Source organism: Callospermophilus lateralis, chromosome 4 (assembly GCF_048772815.1).
Source record: "Callospermophilus lateralis isolate mCalLat2 chromosome 4, mCalLat2.hap1, whole genome shotgun sequence".
NCBI classification, from domain to species: Eukaryota; Metazoa; Chordata; class Mammalia; order Rodentia; family Sciuridae; genus Callospermophilus; species Callospermophilus lateralis.
In genome coordinates this window covers 163329281-163350456 of record NC_135308.1, presented here as the reverse complement: position 1 = coordinate 163350456, position 21176 = coordinate 163329281, and the positions used below count along the sequence as shown (strand labels likewise).

The 21176-nt window shown below is 36.0% G+C and overlaps 1 protein-coding gene across 1 annotated transcript in view; it reads left to right on the top strand.

The window, feature by feature from the left end:
* The window catches only part of Smc1b (structural maintenance of chromosomes 1B), an 81123-nt gene that overhangs the window by 37860 nt on the left and 22087 nt on the right, over positions 1 to 21176 (top strand). Inside the window, exons 13-16 of the mRNA XM_076855443.1 lie at positions 12890 to 13027; positions 13452 to 13568; positions 15128 to 15234; positions 20874 to 21015. Coding sequence (XP_076711558.1) covers positions 12890 to 13027; positions 13452 to 13568; positions 15128 to 15234; positions 20874 to 21015 — 504 coding nt within the window. The remainder of the gene's footprint in view (positions 1 to 12889; positions 13028 to 13451; positions 13569 to 15127; positions 15235 to 20873; positions 21016 to 21176) is intronic.

The window sequence follows — 21176 nt, the reverse complement described above, 5'->3', positions numbered from 1 at the left end:
ATTCATTTTTCCTAATATTCTTATTTTGTTTACAAATTATTAGTTTTTGATTCAAGGAGATGTTGTGGCAAGGTTACTTGACTAATTTTAAGCTTTTTCCCCAAGCATATGACCACATTTGATGTTTAAGTTGTAGATATGCTCCATTTTTAAAGACTTCAAATTTAGACATTGGGCACAGAGAAAGTTCTAGGAAGATGGCAACTTGAAATTAATCTTGCCATACTAAGTTCCCTCTGTCTTACCTTAACTAGGTGGGAGCTAGGTAGAAATAATGTCTTGAGTTCTTCTGTGATCCGTTCTACAATGGAATATTGTTCAGCCTTTAAAAGGAAGGAAATTCTGGTGCATGCTACAATGTGGATGAACCTTGAGGATATTTAGTGAATTAATCTAGGCACCACGTGAATTTTAAGATTTTTTTCTTGTTCTGTAAAGAATTTCATTGGTAGTTTGATGAGGAATACGTGAACTCTGTAGATCACTTTTGGTAATATGACTTTAAATAGCATTAATTCTCCTAATCTGTGAACATGGGGTGTCTTTCTATCTTCTAGTGTTTTCTTCAGTTTCTCTCTTGAGTGTTTTTAAATTTTTTTTTATTTATTCTTTTTAGATATCAATGACAGTAGAGAGTATTTTGACATATTGTACATACATGCAGTATGATTTATTTGGATTAGGATCCTATTCTTGTGGTTGTACATGATGTGGAATGACCCTGTCGGGTATTTGTATACAAAGATAGGAAGGTTATGTCCAATTAATTCTACTGTCTTTCCTATTCTCCTCCCCACTCCCTTCCCTTCATTCTCCTTTGTCTAATTCAGTGGACTTCTATTCTTCCCCTTCCTACCCTCCCTTGTTTTGGGTTGGCACCACATATCAGAGAGAACATTTGGCTTTTGGTTTTTTTGGGACTGGCTTATATCACTTAGCATGATAGTCTACCAGCAAATGCCATACTTTCATTTCTTATTTATGACTGAGTAATATTTCATTGTGTATATATACCACATTTTCTTTATCTATTTATCTGTTGAAGGTGGTACCTAGGGTGGTTCGGGATTTGAGCTGCTATAAACTTTGATGTGGCTGTGTTAACTATAGTATGCTGATTTTAAGTCCTTTGGGTATAAACCAAGGAGTGGGATAACCAGGTCAAATGGTGGTTCCATTCCAAGTTTTCTGAGGAATCTCCATAATGCTTTCCATAGTGGTTGCAACAGTTTGCAGGCCTACCAGCAATGTGTGAGTGAACCTTTTCCCCCACATCCTTGCAACATTTATTGTTACTTGTATTTTTTTGTGGGCAGACGGGGGTGGGGTGGTAACCAGAGATTGAACTCAGGTGTACTCAGCCACTGAACCACATCTCCAGCCCTATTTTGTGTTTTATTTAGAGACAGGGTCTCACTGAGTTGCTTAGTGCCTTGTTTTTGCTGAGGCTGGCTTTGAACTCACAATCCTCCTACCTCAGCATTCTAAGTAGCTGGGATTACAGGCGTGCACCACCACACCCAGCTTGTCATTTGTATTCTTGATAATTGCCATTCTGATTGGAGTGAGATGGAATCTCAGTATAGTTTTAATATGCATTTCTCTAATTGCTAGAGATGTTGAACATTTTTTCATATTTATTTGACCATTTCATATTCTGTGAGTTGTCTGATTAGTTCCTTTGCCCATTTATTGATTGGGTTATTTGGTTTTTTGGTGTTTTGTTTTTTGAGTTTTTTGTATATCCTGGAGATTAATATTCTATCTGAGGCCCAGATTTTCTCCCATCCTGTAGGCTCTCTGTTACCATTCTTGATTGTTTCCTTTGCTGTGAAAAAGTTTTTTAATTTGTTATCATCCCATATATTGATTTCTGATTTTACTTCTTGCAATTGAGGAGTCTTGTTGAGTGAGTCGATTCTGAGGAGTCTTGTTGAGTGAGTCGATTCCTAAGCTGATATGATGGAGAGTTGAGCCTACTTTTTCTGCTGGTAGGTGCAGGGTCTCTGATCTAATACCTAGGTCCTTGATCCTTTTTGAGTTTTGTGCAAAGTGAGAGAGTGGGGTTCAGTTTAATCCTACTACATATGGATTTCCAGTTTTTCCAGCACCATTTTTCAAGAGGCTATCTTTTATGGCACCTTTGTCTAGGACTAGATAACTGTATTTATGTGAGTATGTCACTGTGTCTTCTATTCTGTTCCATTGGTCTTCATGTCTATTTTTGTGCCATTACCATGCTATTTTTGTTACTATAGCTGTGTAGTATAAGTTCTGGAATTGTGAAACCTCCTGTATCATTTTTCTTTTTTTTTTTACCTTTATTTTATTTTTTTTTATTGTTGGTTGTTCAAAACATTACATAGTTCTTGATATATCATATTTCACACTTTGATTCAAGTGGGTTATGAACTCCCATTTTTACCCCATATACATATTGCAGAATCACATCAGTTACACTTCCATTGATTTATATATTGCCATACTAGTGTCTGTTGTATTCTGCTGCCTTTCCTATCCTTTACTATCCCCGCTCCCCTCCCCTCCCCTCCCCTCTTCTCTCCTCTCTCTACCCCCTCTACTGTAGTTCACATCTCCCCCTTGTATTATTTTTCCCTTTCCCCTCGCTTCCTCTTGTATGTAATTTTGTATAACCCTGAGGGTCTCCTTCCATTTCCATGCAATTTCCCTTCTCTCTCCCTTTCCCTCCCACCTCTCATCCCTGTTTAATGTTAATCTTCTTCTCATGCTCTTCGTCCCTACTCTGTTCTTAGTTACTCTCCTTATATCAAAGAAGACATTTGGCATTTGTTTTTTAGGGATTGACTGGCTTCACTTAGCATAATCTGCTCTAATGCCATCCATTTCCCTCCAAATTCTATGATTTTGTCATTTTTTAATGCAGAGTAATACTCCATTGTGTATAAATGCCACATTTTTTTAATCCATTCGTCTATTGAAGGGCATCTAGGTTGGTTCCACAGTCTTGCTATTGTGAATTGTGCTGCTATGAACATCGATGTAGCAGTGTCCCTGTAGCATGCTCTTTTTAGGTCTTTAGGGAATAGACCAAGAAGGGGAATAGCTGGGTCAAATGGTGGTTCCATTCCCAGCTTTCCAAGAAATCTCCATACTGCTTTCCAGATTGGCTACACCAATTTGCAGTCCCACCAACAATGAACATGTGTAACCTTTTCCCCACATCCTCGCCAGCACTTGTTGTTGTTTGACTTCATAATGGCTGCCAATCTTACTGGAGTGAGATGGTATCTTAGGGTGGTTTTGATTTGCATTTCTCTGACTGCTATAGATGGTGAGCATTTTTTCATGTACTTGTTGATTAATTGTATGTCCTCCTCTGAGAAGTGTCTGTTCAGGTCCTTGGCCCATTTGTTGATTGGGTTATTTGTTATCTTGTTGTCTAATTTTTTGAGTTCTTTGTATACTCTGGATATTAGGGCTCTATCTGAAATGTGAGAAGTAAAGATTTGTTCCCAGGATGTAGGCTCCCTGTTTACCTCTCTTATTGTTTCTTTTGCTGAGAAAAAACTTTTTAGTTTGAGTAAGTCCCATTTGTTGATTCTAGTTATTAACTCTTGTGCTATGGGTGTCCTATTGAGGAATTTGGAGCCCGACCCCATAGTATGTAGATCGTAGCCAACTTTTTCTTCTATCAGATGCCGTGTCTCTGATTTGATATCAAGCTCCTTGATCCATTTTGAGTTAACTTTTGTGCATGGTGAGAGAAAGGGATTCAGTTTCATTTTGTTGCATATGGATTTCCAGTTTTCCCAGCACCATTTGTTGAAGATGCTATCCTTCCTCCATTGCATGCTTTTAGCCCCTTTATCAAATATAAGATAGTTGTAGCTTTGTGGATTGGTTTCTGTGTCCTCTATTCTGTACCATTGGTCCACCCGCCTGTTTTGGTACCATTACCATGCTGTTTTTGTTACTGTTGCTCTGTAGTATAGTTTGAAGTCTGGTATCGCTATACCGCCTGATTCACACTTCCTGCTTAGCATTGTTTTTGCTATTCTGGGTCTTTTATTTTTCCATATGAATTTCATGATTGCTTTCTCTATTTCTATAAGAAATGCCATTGGGATTTTGATTGGCATTGCATTAAACCTATAGAGAACTTTTGGTAATATCGCCATTTTGATGATGTTAGTTCTGCCTATCCATGAACAGGGTATATTTTTCCATCTTCTAAGATCTTCTTCTATTTCTCTCTTTAGGGTTCTGTAGTTTTCATTGTATAAGTCTTTCACCTCTTTTGTTAGGTTGATTCCCAAGTATTTTATTTTTTTTGAGGATATTGTGAATGGAGTGGTTGTCCTCATTTCCATTTCAGAGGATTTGTCGCTGATATACAGGAATGCCTTTGATTTATACGTGTTGATTTTATATCCTGCCACTTTGCTGAATTCATTTATCAGCTCTAATAGTTTCTTTGTAGACCCTTTGGGTCTGCTAGGTATAGAATCATGTCATCTGCAAATAGTGATAATTTAAGTTCTTCTTTTCCTATTTTTATGCCTTTAATTTCTTTCGTCTGTCTAATTGCTCTGGCCAGTGTTTCGAGAACTATGTTGAACAGAAGTGGTGAGAGAGGGCATCCCTGTCTTGTTCCAGATTTTAGAGGGAATGCCTTCAATTTTTCTCCATTCAGAATGATGCTAGCCTGAGGCTTAGCATAGATTGCTTTTACAATGTTGAGGTAAGTTCCTGTTATCCCTAGTTTTTCTAGCGTTTTGAACATAAAGGGACGCTGTACTTTGTCGAGTGCTTTTTCTGCATCTATCGAGATGATCATATGGTTCTTATTTTTAAGTCTATTGATGTGGTGAATAACATTTATTGATTTCCGTATATTGAACCAGCCTTGCATCCCAGGGATGAATCCTACTTGATCATGGTGCACAATTTTTTTGATATGTTTTTGAATATGATTCGCCAGAATTTTATTGAGGTTTTTTGCATCTAGGTTCATTAGAGATATTGGTCTGTAGTTTTCTTTCTTTGAAGAGTCTTTGTCTGGTTTAGGAATCAGGGTGATGTTGGCCTCGTAGAATGAATTTGGAAGTTCTCCCTCTTTTTCTATTTCCTGAAATAGCTTGAAAAGTATTGGTATTAGTTCCTCTTTAAAGGTTTTGTAAAACTCTGCTGTATACCCATCCGGTCCTGGGCTTTTCTTAGTTGGTAGTCTTTTGATGGTTTCTTCTATTTCCTCAATTGATATTGGTCTGTTTAGGTTGTCTATATCCTCCTGACTCAATCTGGGCAGATCATATGACTTAAGAAATTTATCGATGCCTTCACTATCTTCTATTTTATTGGAGTATAAGGATTCAAAATAGTTTCTGATTATCTTCTGTATTTCTGAAGTGTCTGTTGTGATATTGCCTTTTTCATCCCATATGCTAGTAATTTGATTTCTCTCTCTTCTTCTCTTCGTTAGCATGGCTAAGGGTCTGTCGATTTTATTTATTTTTTCAAAGAACCAACTTTTAGTTTTGTCAATTTTTTCAATTGTTTCTTTTGTTTTGATTTCATTAATTTCAGCTCTGATTTTAATTATTTCTTGCCTTCTACTTCTTTTGCTGTTGTTTTGCTCTTCTTTTTCTAGGATTTTGAGATGAAGTATGAGATCATTTATTTGTTGGTTTTTTCTTTTTTTAAGGAATGAACTCCAAGCAATGAATTTTCCTCTTAGAACTGCTTTCAATGTGTCCCATAGATTCCGATATGTTGTGTCTGTGTTTTCATTTATCTCTAAGAATTTTTTAATTTCCTCCTTGATGTCTTCTATAACCCATTGGTCATTCAGTAACCTAGTTCATTCTCCAAGTGATGCATGATTTTTCCTTCCTTCTTTTATCGTTGATTTTCAGTTTCATTCCATTATGATCAGATAAGATGCATGGTATTATCTCTACTCCTTTATATTGTCTAAGAGTTGCCCTGTGACATAATATATGATCTATTTTTGAGAAGGATCCATGTGCTGCAGAGAAAAAAGTGTAACTGCTTGATGTTGGGTGGTATATTCTATATATATCAATTAAGTCTAGGTTATTAATTGTGTTATTGAGTTCTATAGTTTCCTTATTCAACTTTTGTTTGGAAGATCTGTCCAGTGGTGAGAGAGGTGTGTTGAAGTCTCCTATGATTATTGTATGGTGGGCTATTAGACTCTTAAACTTGAGAAGAGTTTGCTTGATGAACATAGCTGCACCATTGTTTGGGGCATATATATTTATGATTGTTATGTCTTGTTGGTGTATGGTTCCCTTGAGCAGTATGTAGTGTCCCTCTTTATCCCTTTTGATTAACTTTGGCTTGAAATCTATTTTATTTGATATGAGTATGGACACTCCTACTTGTTTCCGAAGTCCATATGAGTGATATGATTTTTCTCAACCTTTCACCTTCAGTCTATGTATGTTTTTTCCTATCAAATCCGTCTCCTGTAGGCAGCATATTGTTGGGTCTTGTTTTGTGATCCATTCTACTAGCCTGTGTCTCTTAATTGGTGAGTTTAAGCCATTAACATTTAGGGTTATTATTGAGATATGGGTTGTTCTTCCAGCCATATTTGTTTATTAATGTTACTAAACATGGTTTGTTTTCCTTTTTGATTATTTTCCCCCCTTTACTGTCCTACCTCCCATTGTTGGTTTTCATTGTTATTTTCCATTTCCTCTTCCTGTAATGTTTTGCCGAGGATGTTTTGAAGACATGGTTTTCTAGCTGCAAATTCTTTTAACTTTTGTTTATCGTGGAAGGTTTTAATTTCATCTTCCATCCTGAAGCTTAATTTCGCTGGATACACGATTCTTGGTTGGAACCCATTTTCTTTCAGTGTTTGAAATATGTTATTCCAGGATCTTCTAGCTTTCAGAGTCTCTGTTGAAAGACCAGCTGTTATCCTGATTGGTTTACCCCTAAATGAAATCTGCTTCCTTTCTCTTGTAGCTTTTAAAATTCTCTCCTTATTCTGTATGTTGGGCATCTTCATTATAATGTGTGTAGGTGTGGATCTATTATGATTTTGCACATTCGGCGTCCTGTAGGCTTCTAGGCTTTGGGATTCTGTCTCATTCTTCAAGTCTGGGAAGTTTTCTCATATTATTTCATTGAATAGATCGCTCATTCCTTTGGTTTGGACCTCTATACCTTCCTGTATCCCAATGACTCTTAAGTTTGGTCTCTTTATATTATCCCATATTTCTTGGATGTTCTGCTCATGGTTTCTTAACAGTCTTGCTGAGCTGTCTATGTTCTTTTCAAGTTGAAATACTTTGTCTTCATTGTCTGATGTTCTGTCTTCTAAGTGTTCTACTCTGCTGGTAGTATTCTCAATTGAGTTTTTAAGTTGGTTTATTGCTTCCTTCATTTCTAGGATTTCTGTTTGTTTGTTTTTTATTACCTCTATCTCCCTGTATAGTTGATCTTTTGCTTCTTGGATTTGTTTCTGTAATACATTGTCTAAGTGGTCGAAGTGATCTTTCATTGTCTGATTTTGCTGTCTAATGTCTTCCTTGAGACTCCAGATCATCTGAAGCATGTATATCCTGAATTCTTTATCTGACATTCCATCTGCTGCAGCTATTACCTCTTCTAAAGTTGAGTTGACCTGCATTGCTTGTGGTCCTTTCTTTCCTTGTCTTTTCATATTGCTCATGTTTCTTTCTGCTTGGTGAAACTGTTGTGTTTTTGAAATTTTCCCCCTATATATTTATATTGCTCTTGTATAGTTGAAAAGTCTCCCTTGCAGGGGCGGGCGTCGGCTATGCTCCTCCTCCAATTGGGGTGATCTGTCTACCACGCTGGTGGACCGCTGGGACTGTTCTGCCGGTCGGTCGCAGGTCTGCCTACCTTGGAGGCGCGGGCAGCGGCTCTGCTCTGCCCCTCCTCCAATTGGTGTGATGTGTCTATCACGCCCGTGAACCCCTGGGCCTGTTCTGCCTGTCGGTCGCGGGTCTGCCTACCTTGCAGGCGCGGGCGGCGGCTCTGCTCTGCCCCTATTCCAATTGGGGTGACGTGACTACCATGCCTGCGGGTCGCTGGGCCTGTTCTGGGCGCGGGAGGCAGCTCTGCTCTGCCCCTACTCCAGTTGGGGTGACGTGTCTACCATGCTGGCAGGCCGCTGGGCCTGTTCCTCCGGTCAGTCGCAGGTCTGCCTACCTTGCGGGCATGGGCAGCGGCTCTGCTCTTCCCCTATTCCAAATGTGGTGATGTGTCTGCCATGCCGGCAGGCCGCTGGGCCTGATCCGCCGGTCGGTCACAGGCCTGCCTACCTTGCGGGCGTGGGTGGCGGCTCTGCTCTGCCCCTACTCCAAATGGGGTGACGTGACTGCCACGCCGGCGGGCCACTCTGTATCACTTTTCTCACTAAGGATTGCTTTGACTATTCTGGGACTCTTATTATTTTTTACAAATGAATTTTATGGCAGTTTTTTTCTATTTCTATGAAGAACATAATTGGGGTTTAATAGGAACTGCATTAAATCTGTGTAACACTTTTGGTAGTATGGCCATTTGGATTATATTAATTCTGCCTATCCAAGAACATGGGAGATCTTTCCATTTTCTGAGGTCTTCAATTTCTTTCTTTAGTGTTCTGGTAGTTTTCCTTGTAGAAGTCTTTGACCTCTTTTGTTAGATTAATTCCCAAATTCTTTTTTAAGGCTATTGTGAATGGGATAGTTTTCTTGATTTCTCTTTCAGCTGATTCATCATTGGTGTATAGGAATGCAATTGATTTATGGGTGTTAATTTTATGCCCTGATGCTTTGCAGAATTTATTTATGAGTTCTAGAAGCTTTCTAGTGGAGTTTTTGGGGTCTTCTAAATATGGAATCATGTCTTAGCAAATAGGGATAATTTAGGCTCTTTTCCTATTTGTATCCCTTTAAAATCTTTGTCTCATTGCTTTGGCTAGGGTTTCAAGGACTATGTGGAATAGGAGTGGTGAAAGAGGGTGGCCCTGTCTTGTTCCAGTTTTTGGAGGGAATTCTTTCAATTTTTCTCTATTTAGAATGATGTTGGCCTCATGTTTAGATTGTTTTTAAAATGTGGAGGTAGGTTCCTACTATCTCTAGTTTTTTAGTGTTTTGAGCATAAATGGATGCTGAATTTTGTCAAATGCTTTTTTTTTTTGCATCTATTGAGATAATCATGTGATGTGATGAAGTATGTTTATTAATTTCTGTATGTTTAACCAACCTGCATCCCTGGAATGAACTCCACTTGACCATGGTACAGTATTTTTAATATGTTTTTATATGCTATTTGCCAGTATTTTATTGAGAGTTTTTACATGTATGTTCATTAGGGATATTGGTCTGAAGTTTTCTTTCCTTGATATTTCTTTGTCTGGTTTTGGTATCAGGATGATACTAGCTTCATAGAATGAGTTTGGGAGGATTCCCTCCTTTTCTATTTCATGGGATAATTAAGGAGCATTAGGTGTAAATTCTTCTTCAAAGGTCTGGTAGAATTCAGCTGAGAATCCTTTTGATCCTGGGCTTCTCTTTATTGGTAGGCTTTTGATGGCATCGTCAGTTTCATTGCTTGAAAATGGTCTGTTTACATTTTCTATGTTCTCTTGATTCAATTTCGATAGGTCATATGTCTCTAGAAATTTGTCGATGTCTTTGTGATTGTTCTATTTTATTGGAATATAGATTTTCAAAGTAGTTTCAGTGTATCTTTATGTTTCAGTGTCATCCATGATGATATTTCCTTTAAATCATGAATTTTAGTGATTTGAATTTTCTCTTTTTCTTCATTAGCTTGGCTAAGCGTTTATAAAATTTTATTTATTTTTTCAAAGAACCAACATTTTGTTTTGTTGATTTTTTTTTTAATTTTTTTGTTTCAATTTCATGAATTTCAGCTCTGATTTTAATTATTTCCTGTCTTCTGCTGCTTTGGGTGTTTATTTCTTCTTCTTTTTCTAGGGCTTTGAAATGTAAAGTTTAGTTATTTATTTGGTGATATTCTATTCTTTCAATGAATGAGCTCAATGTAATGAACTTTGCTCCTAGAACTGCCTTATAGTGTCTCAGAAATTTTGATATGTTGTGTCATTTTTCTCATTTACCTCTAAATATTTTTTTTATTTCACCCCTGATTTCTTTAGCTATTCATTGGTCATTCTAGCTATTCATTGGTCATTCAGTAGTATATTATTAGTTGCCAAGTGTTTGAGTAGCTTCTATTTTTTATTTTATAGTTGATTTCTAATTTCATTCCATTACGATATTATAAAATGCAAAGTATTATCTCTATTTGTGTTAGCTTAAGAGTTGATTTGTGGCCTAAGATATGGTCTATTTTAGAGAAGGATCCATATGCTGCTGAGAAGAAATTGTATTCAGTCATCAATTGATGAAATATTCTATATGTCTGATAAGTTCAAATCATTAATTGCATATTTTTGTTCTATAGCTTCTTTATTTAATTTTTGTTTTGAAAAATCTATCAATTGGTGAAAGAGGCATGTTGAAGTCACCCAGTATTATTGTGTTGTGATCTATTTGATTCTTGAGATTGTGAAGGGTTTGTTTGATGTATGTAGATGTTCCATTGTTTGGGACATAAATATTTAAGATTTTTATGTCTTGTTGATGTATAGTTCCACTAAGCAGTATGAAATGGCCTCTTAAGTGTTTTATAATTGTACAGGTCTTTTACTTCCTTGGTTAGGTTTATTCCTAGGTTGTTGTTTGTTATTTTGTTTTTGTTTTTTTGTTTTGATTCTAGGGATTGAACCTAGGGGTATCTACCACTGCATTTCCAGCCCTTTTTATTTTTTATTATGAGACAGGATCTTGCTAAGCTACCCAGGCTGTCCTTGAACTTGCAATTCTGCCTCAGCCTCCTGAGTACCTGAAATTACAGATGTGTACCACCATGCCAGGCGGTTGTTGTTGTTATTTTGCTTTGCTTCTTTAGGCTATTGTGAATGGAATTGTTTTCCTCGTTTCTTTCTCAGTTCATTGTTGGTGGTATAGGAAGCTACTGATATTTGTATGTTTGCTTTGAATCCTGCTACTCTGCTGAATTTGTTTGAGTCCTGAGAGACTTTTGGTAGATTCTTTAGGGTTTTCTAGGTATAGAATTATGTCCTTTGCAAGTAGGAAAAGTTTGATTTCCTTCTTTCCTACTCATAACATTATTTTTTCTCTTGCTCTATAGTTCTGTCTCAAGTTTTCAGTACTTTATTGATTAAAAGTGGTAAGAGTGGACACACTTGTCTTGTTCCTGATTGAGAATAAATTCTTTCAACTTTCCCCCATTCAGTAGGACGTTGGTGATGGGTGTTGTATCTAACCTTTATTTTGATGAGGTATGATCCTTCTGTAGTTTATTCAGAGTTTTTATCATGAAGGAATGTTATTTTTTCAGAGGCTTTTCTGCAGTTGTAAAAATCATGTGATTTTTATCTTTGATTCTGTTTATGTGGTGTATTAAAATTTTGATTTGTATATGTTGAACCAACCTTTCAAGTATTTTATGGAGTATTTTTATTCCTGTTCCTCAAGGATATTGGCCTATAGTTTCCTGTTGTTGTTGTGTCCTTATCAGGTGTTTATAGTAGGATAGTGCTGGCTTCATAAAATTAGTTCAGAGGAGTTCTTTCCCTTTCTATTTTATGGAATAGTTTGAGGAGCATGGGAATTAGTTATTCTTTAAAAGTTGATTTAAAATTCATCAGTAACTATATGGTCCTGGTTTCTATTTGTTGGGAGACTTTTTTTGCTTTGGGTTTTTCTTTTGTTTGGGGATTGAACCCAGGAGCACTCTACAACTGACCTACATCTCCAGTCCTTTTTATATTTTATTTTGAGACAGGGTCTTGGTAAGTTGCTGAAGCTGGCCTTGATCTTGGCATCCTGCTGCCTCAGCCTTTTATGTTGTTGGGATTACAAGTGTAAACCACACACTGGTGATTGGGAGAGTTTTTATTTATGCTTCAATCTACTTGTTTGCTATTGATCTATTTAGTTGTTTTTTTTTTCCAGCTCTCTTGGTTCAATTTTGTAGATCATTTGTATCTATAAATTTGTCCATTTCTTGTAGATTTTCCAATTTGTTGACATAATTTTTCAAAATATTTCCTAATGATGCTTTGGATTTCAATGGTATCTGTTGTAATATCCCCTTATTTGTATTTATATGTCTTTTCTCTCTTTTAGTTTAGCTAAGGGTTTGACAATTTTGTTTATCTTTTCAAAGAATCAGGTCTTTGTTCCATTGATTCTTTTTTATATATTTTTAGTTGTTGAGGACCCTTATTTATTCATTTATTCATATGCAGTGTTGAGAATTGAACCCAGTGCCTTACACACATGTGAGGCACTCTACCACTGAGCCACAACCCCAGTCTTCAACTGATTTTTTATATTGTTCTTTATTCTCTATTTCAATTATTTCTGCTCTGATTTTTATTATTTCTTTTCTTCTACTGATTTTGGATAGGTTTGTTCTTTTTCTGAGGCCTTGAGATTCATCATTAGGTTATGTATTTGAGATCTCTGGTTTTCTAATGTAGGCATTTATGGTGTAAACTTTCCTCTTAGGTTCTACTTTAGGCTGTCGTGTGTGTGTGTGTGTGTGTGTGTGTGTGTGTGTGTGTGTGTGTTTTACAAATCTTAATAAATACAAAATATTGAAATTTTTACAACTTACCAGATCATAGTGGAATGAAATTAGAAATCAAAAACAAGAGAAACTGCAGAAATTATGCAAACACAATGCAGTTTTGAGTAAGCAATGGATGATTGAAGAAATTAGAAAAATTTTATAAATTCCTAGAATCAAGTGAAAGTGATTTTCTATTGTGAAATGTTCTCACGCTTCTCTTACTTTTTAGGATTTAATGAAGATACTCCGCAAGGAAACAGACTTAAAGCAAATACAGACTCTAGCACAAGGAACTCATACACGACTCAAATATTCACAAAGTGAACTAGAAATGATTAAGAAGAAGCACCTTGCTGCTTTTTATCGGGTACATGAACTTACTTAAAATTTGATGTAAATTAGAACCATAACTTAGTTCAGAAATTAGTTATGTAGCTTTATAGATACCTTAACCCTTGCTTGAGATTACATTAAAGTCCTTTGATGATTTTTTTAAATTTTTATTTTAATTTTTTTAGTTGTTGATAGACCTTTATTTATTTATTTATTTATAAGTGGTGCTGAGAATTGAAACCAGTGTCTCACACATGCTAGGCAGTCGCACTACCATTGAGCCACAGCCCTAGCCCCTTTGATTATTTTTATGCTGTTTAATCTTGTTATCCATCTGTACCAGAATTTATCTCACCTTATGGATTCCTCTTATTTTAAAACACACCTATCATGTTTTTGGCTTCACTCTATAAAGCTAAAATAGCCATGTTAATAAAAGAAAATTCTCTTGTTATTAGGAACAATCTCAGCTACAAAGTGAACTATTAAATATTGAGTCTCAATGTACTATGTTGAGTGAGGGAATCAAAGAACAACAGCAACGAATTGAAGAATTTCAAGAAAGAATAGATAAGGTGATGTATGTTATATTCATAATTAAATGATGTGTGTGATTTAGTTTTGGATCAGACACCAAATTGGGTGTGCGCTAAAGCAAAAGCAGAAATAGCTTGAAGGCTGTTTTATTAGTTTGCCCAGTTGATCTCCTTGTGTCCTTTGAGGACCACTGCTGCCTGTCTCAGGAGATGGTGACCAGTGAGTATTCTCTTCTGTTCTCCAACCTCTCCTTGCCCTTTGTAAAAACTTCAGCCTTTTCTTTTTTTACTGCCCTTCACACCAAGAGGTGAAGAGCTGTCATACAGGTTATCTTTTAAGGTTGTTTACTTAATCACTTTTTAAACATCTCTTACAGGCCAGGTATGGTGCTTGGCTCTGGAGCAACAAACATTTGGTCATCTATCCTCTGCTTATAAAGTGACAGGAACTTTTTTAGATTTGATTCAATACACTGTTGGGTACTGCCAATCCTTGGAAAGTTATTTGCTCCCCATCACTCTGTAACTTCCACCTTTTGCTTTTAGTTCTGCCTTTTCTACATATTTCAAAAGCATACTCATGTTTCTTCTTAGTTATCTCTTTTGCAGGTTAAATATTCCCAATTTCTCTAATCATTTTACATTACTATGGATCTAAGATGAGCTCTAGAAACCATCCCCTGGATGCTCTGTTACTTGTCCATGTCCAGAACAGAGCATAATGTCAAAATAAGGTCTAACAGTACAGAGTATCCTGGCACCCCAGATATGGACCTGTAGCTTCCCATAGTTTGGATTATCTGCTTATGCTAATGGCAGCTTACTCCTGCATCGGTCTTGTCACATTCATGTTTAATTTATATTTAGCTAAAATTTGAAAGTTTTTAACATGTCCTACTATTGCAGGACTCTTTCATCCTATAACCATACATTTTAAATGAAAGTAAATGTTATTTTGTTGGGTTTAGCTCATTTGAACTTTTCTTTCTCTCTTTCTTTTTTTTTTTTTTTTGGTATCAAGGATTGAATCCAGGGGTGCTTAGCCACTAAACCACATCCCCAGTTCTTTTTATTTTTTATTTTGAGACAGGGACTTGCTAATTACTTAGGGCCTCACTAAGTTGCTGAGGCTGGCTTTGAACTTGCTTTTGGTCTTCCTGCCTCAGTCTCCTGGGATTACAAACACGTACTACTGCACCTGGCTCCATATCTTTTTGATTCTTCATTCTATGTTCTAACCATATTTTTTTTTATTATCTGAAATTTTTAAAGATTAATTTCTTTATATAGAATGTTGTATTTTGGTATGGCCAATGTAAATGGAATCCTTTCAGTTTTATATTAAATGGTACATAAAGCCCAAACACTTAATAATGCAAGTTAATGAGCTTTCTTTTTAAATTTTTGAATAAGAATTTGAAAATAGATGAGCATAACTTACAGAGATAAAGGAAGAGGAAGCAATGGATGAATATGGTAATATTTGGTTTGATTACATTTTAGCCAATCCAGAAAAATCTTGGAATGAAAACTTATTTAAGCCTTATCTATTTCTCAAAATTACTTATTAAACTAGTTGTTTTGAAATAATTTAAAAGGTAGAAGATGACATTTTCCAACACTTCTGTGAAGAAATTGGTGTGGCAAATATTCGTGAATTTGAGAATAAACATGTTAAACAGCAACAAGAAATTGATCAAAAAAGGTATTTTTATTAAAAGATATTAATATATATTTTACAGGTATACTATACTTTTAATGGCTACTTCTGCAAGTGAATTCTAGAATCAGCTTATCTAATTATTTTTAAATTTTTTTTTTAGTTGTCAATGGACCTTTATTTTATTCATTAATACATGGTGCTGAGAATTGAACCCAATGCCTCACACATGCCAGGCAAGTGCTCTGCCACTGAGCCACACCCCCAGCCCTCTAGTTATTTAAAAAACAAAAACAAAAAGCTAACCTTAACTGCACTTGTTGTATTGAAGTGATATTTAAATTATATTTAATTTAGAGAGACTTGGCTTCTTCATAATATTGAGTTTTCCTATGAAAGAACTAGTATGCCTTTCCTTTTTTTTAAGTTTGTTAAGTTAGAGCTGGAATGTAGCTCAGTGGCAAAGTGCTGGCCTCGCACACGCAAAGCCCTGGCTTGGATCCCTATTCTGACAAAGAAAAGACCAAAAAAAAAAGTCCCCAACCAGAAAAATGAAAAAAAAAAAAAAAAAACTTATTTGTAAGAAAATGAACCTCTACCCTTTTTTATAAACTGAAATGAAAATTCCCTTAGGTGTAATTCCTCTGAATTGTAAAATAATAGCTACTAAAGCTGAGCGAATGGGAGAGAGACATTTTACTTTTGTATGTTCCTAAGTCTTTTGCTTTGTACCACAGTCATGTATGATCTATTCAAATAATGTTTAAATGTAAGAGTAAAATGTGCCTCTGGGGGAAATAAAGAAAACTTTTCTTTGTCCTGAAATAAAACCTGCCAACATTTTTGCCAACTTCCTTTCAATTTATTCTCTACAGTTCTCTCATAGTTCTTTCATTCTTTTAACACCCATTTACTATGTACTCCCACGTAGCAGGCCCCCTTCTAGAAATACAGAAGATACAGGAGTGAACAAGAAAGAAAGGTGATGCCCCTTACCTATTCTAGGTCCTCTGTATTTCCATGTACATTTTAGGATCAGCTTTTCGATTTATATATATATATATATATATATATATATATATATATAAATATACATATATGTATATGTATGTATATATATATATATACACACACACACACACATATGAATGTATATGTATGTATGTATGTATGTATGTATATATATATATATATATATGAAAGAAAGAAAGAAAAAAGAAAAACCCTGCTGGAGCTGGGGTTAAGACTCAATGTTAGAGCTCATGCCCAGCATGTGTGAGACCCTGAGTTCAATCTCCAGCATTGGGGGGCGGGGGCAAGAAAGAAAGAAAACCAGCTGGGATTTTGATTGGGATTGTGTTGAATCTATAGATTAATTTGGGAAGAATTGATATCTTTTAAAAATATTTTTTGAAATATATATCTTTATTTATCTTTACGTGGTGCCGAGGATCAAACCCAGTGCCTCACATGTGCAAGGCAAGTGCTCTACCACTGACCTACAACCTCAGCCCAAGAATTGACATTTTAATACTAATCCATGAGCATGATACCTATCTCCGTTTATTTATGTCATTATCTATTTCTCTCATTATTGCTTTTTAGTTTTCTGCCTTCAGATTTGGTCTGTGTATATTTTGTTACATTTGTTTCATCTTTATACTATTGTAAATGGAATTGTTTTAAAATTTGCACATAAAATGATTTGGTTTTAATATGTTGAAATAAAATTTGTTTTTTATAAATTGACCTTGTATCCTGAAACCTTGCTAAACTTAATTCTATAAGCTCCTTTATAGATTCCTTAGGACTTCCTACATAGATAATCATATTGCAGTGAATAAAAAGTTTTATTTCTCCCTTTCCAGGCAGTTTATCTTTTATTTCCTTTTCTTGCCTATTGTACTAGCTAGGACTCCAGTACAACGTTGGATAAGTGGTGAGAGCACATATCCTGCCTTATTCCCAGTCCTAGGGCCACAGGGAAAAATAGAAACTTAGGGTAGCTTTCAGGTTGAGGAAGGGGTCCCCTTCTATTCCTACTTTACAGAAATTTTTTTGCCATAAATGAGCACTGAATTTTGTCAAATACTTTCTCTGGCATCCACTGAGATGTATGGCTGGATTTTTTTTAAGTTTTTTAATATATTAAGTACAAATAATTGGTAAGTTATATTCATTTTAAAGTGTTAAATCACCTCACATAAAAATATGAACCCAACTTGGTCGTGAGTTACTCTCATATGTTTTCATATGTTTTTGGATTTAATTTGTTAAAACTTTGCTAAAGATTTTTGCACCCTTTTCTTGGGTGTAACAATCTGTAGTTTTCTTATAATGTCTTTGTCCAAAGTTTGGTTTTAGGGTAATGCTAGGCCCATAAAATGAGCTGGGAATAAAATGTACTTTCTTTTTTGGGTAGCGTTTATATAGGATTGGTATTGTTCTTCCCAGTGTTTCATAAGATTAGTCAGTGAAACCCCCCACTTTTCTTTGTGGGAAGGTTTTTATTTGGAGATCCAGTTTCTTTAATGAATACAGGACTACTCAGGATATCTGCTTCTTGGACAAGGTTCGGTAGTTCACATCTTTCAAGAAATCTGTGTACTTTATCTGGGTTGACAAATGTATTAACATAAAGTCACTTTGTGTGTCTTTTTTATTTTTTTAGTTGTAGATGGACACAAAACTTTTATTTTTTTAATATGTATTTATTAATTTATTTATTTTTATGTGGTGCTGAGAATTGAACATGCTAGGCGAGCGCTTTACCGCTGAGCCACAACCTCAGCCCTTATTTTATTTTTTTTAATGTGGTGCCAGGATCGAACTCAGTGCTTCACACATGCTAGGCAAGCGCTCTACCACTGAGCCACAACCCTGGCCCAATACTTTGTATTTTTAAAATCTGTAAGATCTGGAATGCTATACTTTTGTTCCTAGTATTGTGGCTTGTCTTGTCTTTTCTTTTTGATATCTAGCTAAAGGCATATTAATTTTATCGATCCTTGTAATACCAGCTCTTGGTTTCATGGGTTTTCTCTAAGGCTTGTTTGTTTCTATGTTACTAGTTTCTGCTGTTCATTATTTCCTTCCTTCTACTTTTTTTTTTTTTTTTTTTTTTTTTTTTTTGGTACCAGGGATTGAACTCAGGGACATCCCCAGCCCTATTTCGTAGTTTATTTAGAGACAGGGTCTCACTGAGTTGCTTAGTGCCTTGCAGTTGCTGAGGCTGACTTTGAACTCAAAATTCTCCTTTCTTAGCCTCCCAAGCTGCTGGGATTACAGGTGTGCACCACCGTGCTCTGCCTTCCTTCTACTTATTTTGATTTAATATTCTTGTATATCTTTCTAAGAGGGAAGTTGACATGTATTTGGGGCTTATCTTCTAATATAAACACTTAAAGATATTTATTTCTCTCTAAGTGCTATTTAAGCTACATCTTACAAATTTTAGCACATTGTATTTTAATTATAATTCTGTCCAAAATATTTCCTAGTATCCCTGTGTTTTTTTTTTTCCTATGACATAGGATGAAAAGAGTGTTGTCTGATTAGCAGATATTGGCAGTGCAAGGGGGTTCAGATGTCTTTCTGTTAGTGATTCTTAGGTTAATTTCATTGTGGTGAGGAATATATTCTGAATTATTTTGATCCCTTCAGGTGAGGCCAATTCTTGTCTGTTTTAGTACATGTTCCATGCATACCTGCAAAGAATGTGCATTCTGCTGTGGATGCAGTGCTACCCTGCAAGGCAGTTGGCCAGGCTGCTGGTGTTGCTCAGGTCTTCTGTCTTTGAGTCTCTGCCTGGTTGCACACTAAGAGCTAAGAGGAGCACTGAGATTTCCAAATAGATTTTTGGATCCATCAGTTTTTTCTAGTTTTGCCAGTGAGGGGACAGGAAGGCTGGAGTTGTGTGGTGTCCTGCATGTTCTGTAGGCCTGACTGCTGAGCAGAGACAAGTCTCTTGAAGGTTTCTTCTTGACCTCTGGCACAGGCAGTGCAGTCAGAGGTCAGGAGTGGGGACTCTGTTGCCTCCTCTATGTCACACCTGGCTCCATGCTTCCCGAATGGGTAGCCTTAGACAAGGCTGAACTCTTCTGCTTTTGTCTCTTCTGTTAATGGGGCACTAGTATTACTTACCTCACAGTCTACAACTTTGAATAGGTTAATTTATAGCAGAGCTTTGATAACAGATGCATAGTAAACTCTCATTAAATATTACTTTGTTTTTATTGTCACTGTTTTTCAATCAGTTTATCTAGCACCGTATCTGATACAGATAGCACTTAAAAGTACATCTTGAATGAACAGTTGGGTTACCAGGATACATGGGAGGGATAGAAGAAGGAAAGGGCAAGTTACAGTTGATGTTGGTTTTTTTTTTTTGTTTGTTTGTTTGTTTGTTTGTTTTATGTACTGGGATTGAAGCCAGGGGTGCTCTACCACTGAGCTATATTCCTAGTTCTTTTTATTTTTTGAGACAGGTTCTCACTGAGTTGTTTCAAGTCTCACTTGGTTGCTGAGACTGGCCTCAATCTTTTGATCCTCCTGCTTCAGCCTCTCAAGTTGCTAGGACTTTAGGTGTGCACTACTGTGCCCAGCAGTGTTAAAGTCTTTTATGAGGAGTTTATGAAGCTTGCAAGTAGAAAGTACATCAGGAAGGGACATGTTCTTCAGTTTAAAAGTTTATATTTGGAGTTTATATTTGAATAACTATTGAAAACAACTGAATAAATAATTTAATAAACACATAAAGCCAGGCATGGTGGTGTATGTCTATAATCCCAGCTACTCTGGATGCTAAAGCAGGAGAACTGCAAGTTTGCGGACAGCCTCAGCAATTTAGCAAGACTCTGCCCTATCTCCAAAAAAGAGGAGGAGGCTGGGAATGTAGGTCATAGGTAGAGAGCCCTGGGTTCATTTCTCAGTATGGCAAAAAAAATTTTAATAAACATGTAAAGCTGGGTGTAACAGTGCACACTGTGATCCCAGCTACTTGAGGCTAAGGCAGGACCATCAAAAGTTTGAGGCCAGCCACAAAAACTTAATGAGATCCTGTCTCAAAGTAAAATTTAAAAATTTTTAAAGGACTGGGGATGTGGCTCAGTGGTTGAGTCTATCATGTGCAAGCCCTGGATTCAAACCTCAGTATCAATAAATAAATATGTAAGTTGTAACTTAAAGAAAAAGAAGGGAACCTATAGATTATAAAATATGTAAGAAACATATCACTTGTATGCAGTGTCTGAATCCTAATACAGATATCCAGGGTTTTTTAAAAATAATGAGATGCCCTGGAAATTTGGCAATGGTAATAGTTTCATATTAAAGATTTATTATGATTTTTTAAGTTATAATAATTTGTGCTTATGAATTAAAAGTCATTTCACTTTTGGAGATACACATAAAATATTTACAGATGAAATTACATGATGTCTTGAATTTGCTTGAAATAGTCCAGTATTGTGATAAGTGGGGTTATACATAAAACAAGAATGATCTTTTTTTTTTTTTTAAGAATGATCTTGAATTGATTATATTGAATTTGAGTGAGAGCTTCATGGGGTTCATTATCATATTCCTTCTACTTTTGTATTTGAAATTTCCTGTAAGAGAACGTTAAAAAGAAAGAAAGAGAGCATTTCACTTACCATTTGTAATACTTGACTTTTTTATGCTAGATTAGAATTTGAAAAGCAAAAAACTCGGCTTAATATTCAGCTTGAGTATAGTCGCAATCAGCTTAAGAAGAAACTGAATAAGATCAACACATTAAAAGAAACTATCCAGAAAGGTAGAGAAGACATTGATAATCTGAAGAAGGTAACTAACAGTGAGTGGTAGCTGAAGTGTCTCTTCATTGAATTTTCAACCTCCTTCACTTATTGAGCTCCTAAAAGGCTTTGGTAGTGATGGGGGCAGATGTGAGAAGTGCTTAAATCAGCAGAGCTTCCTGAGTTCTGGATGCTGGGTGGGAGGGAAGG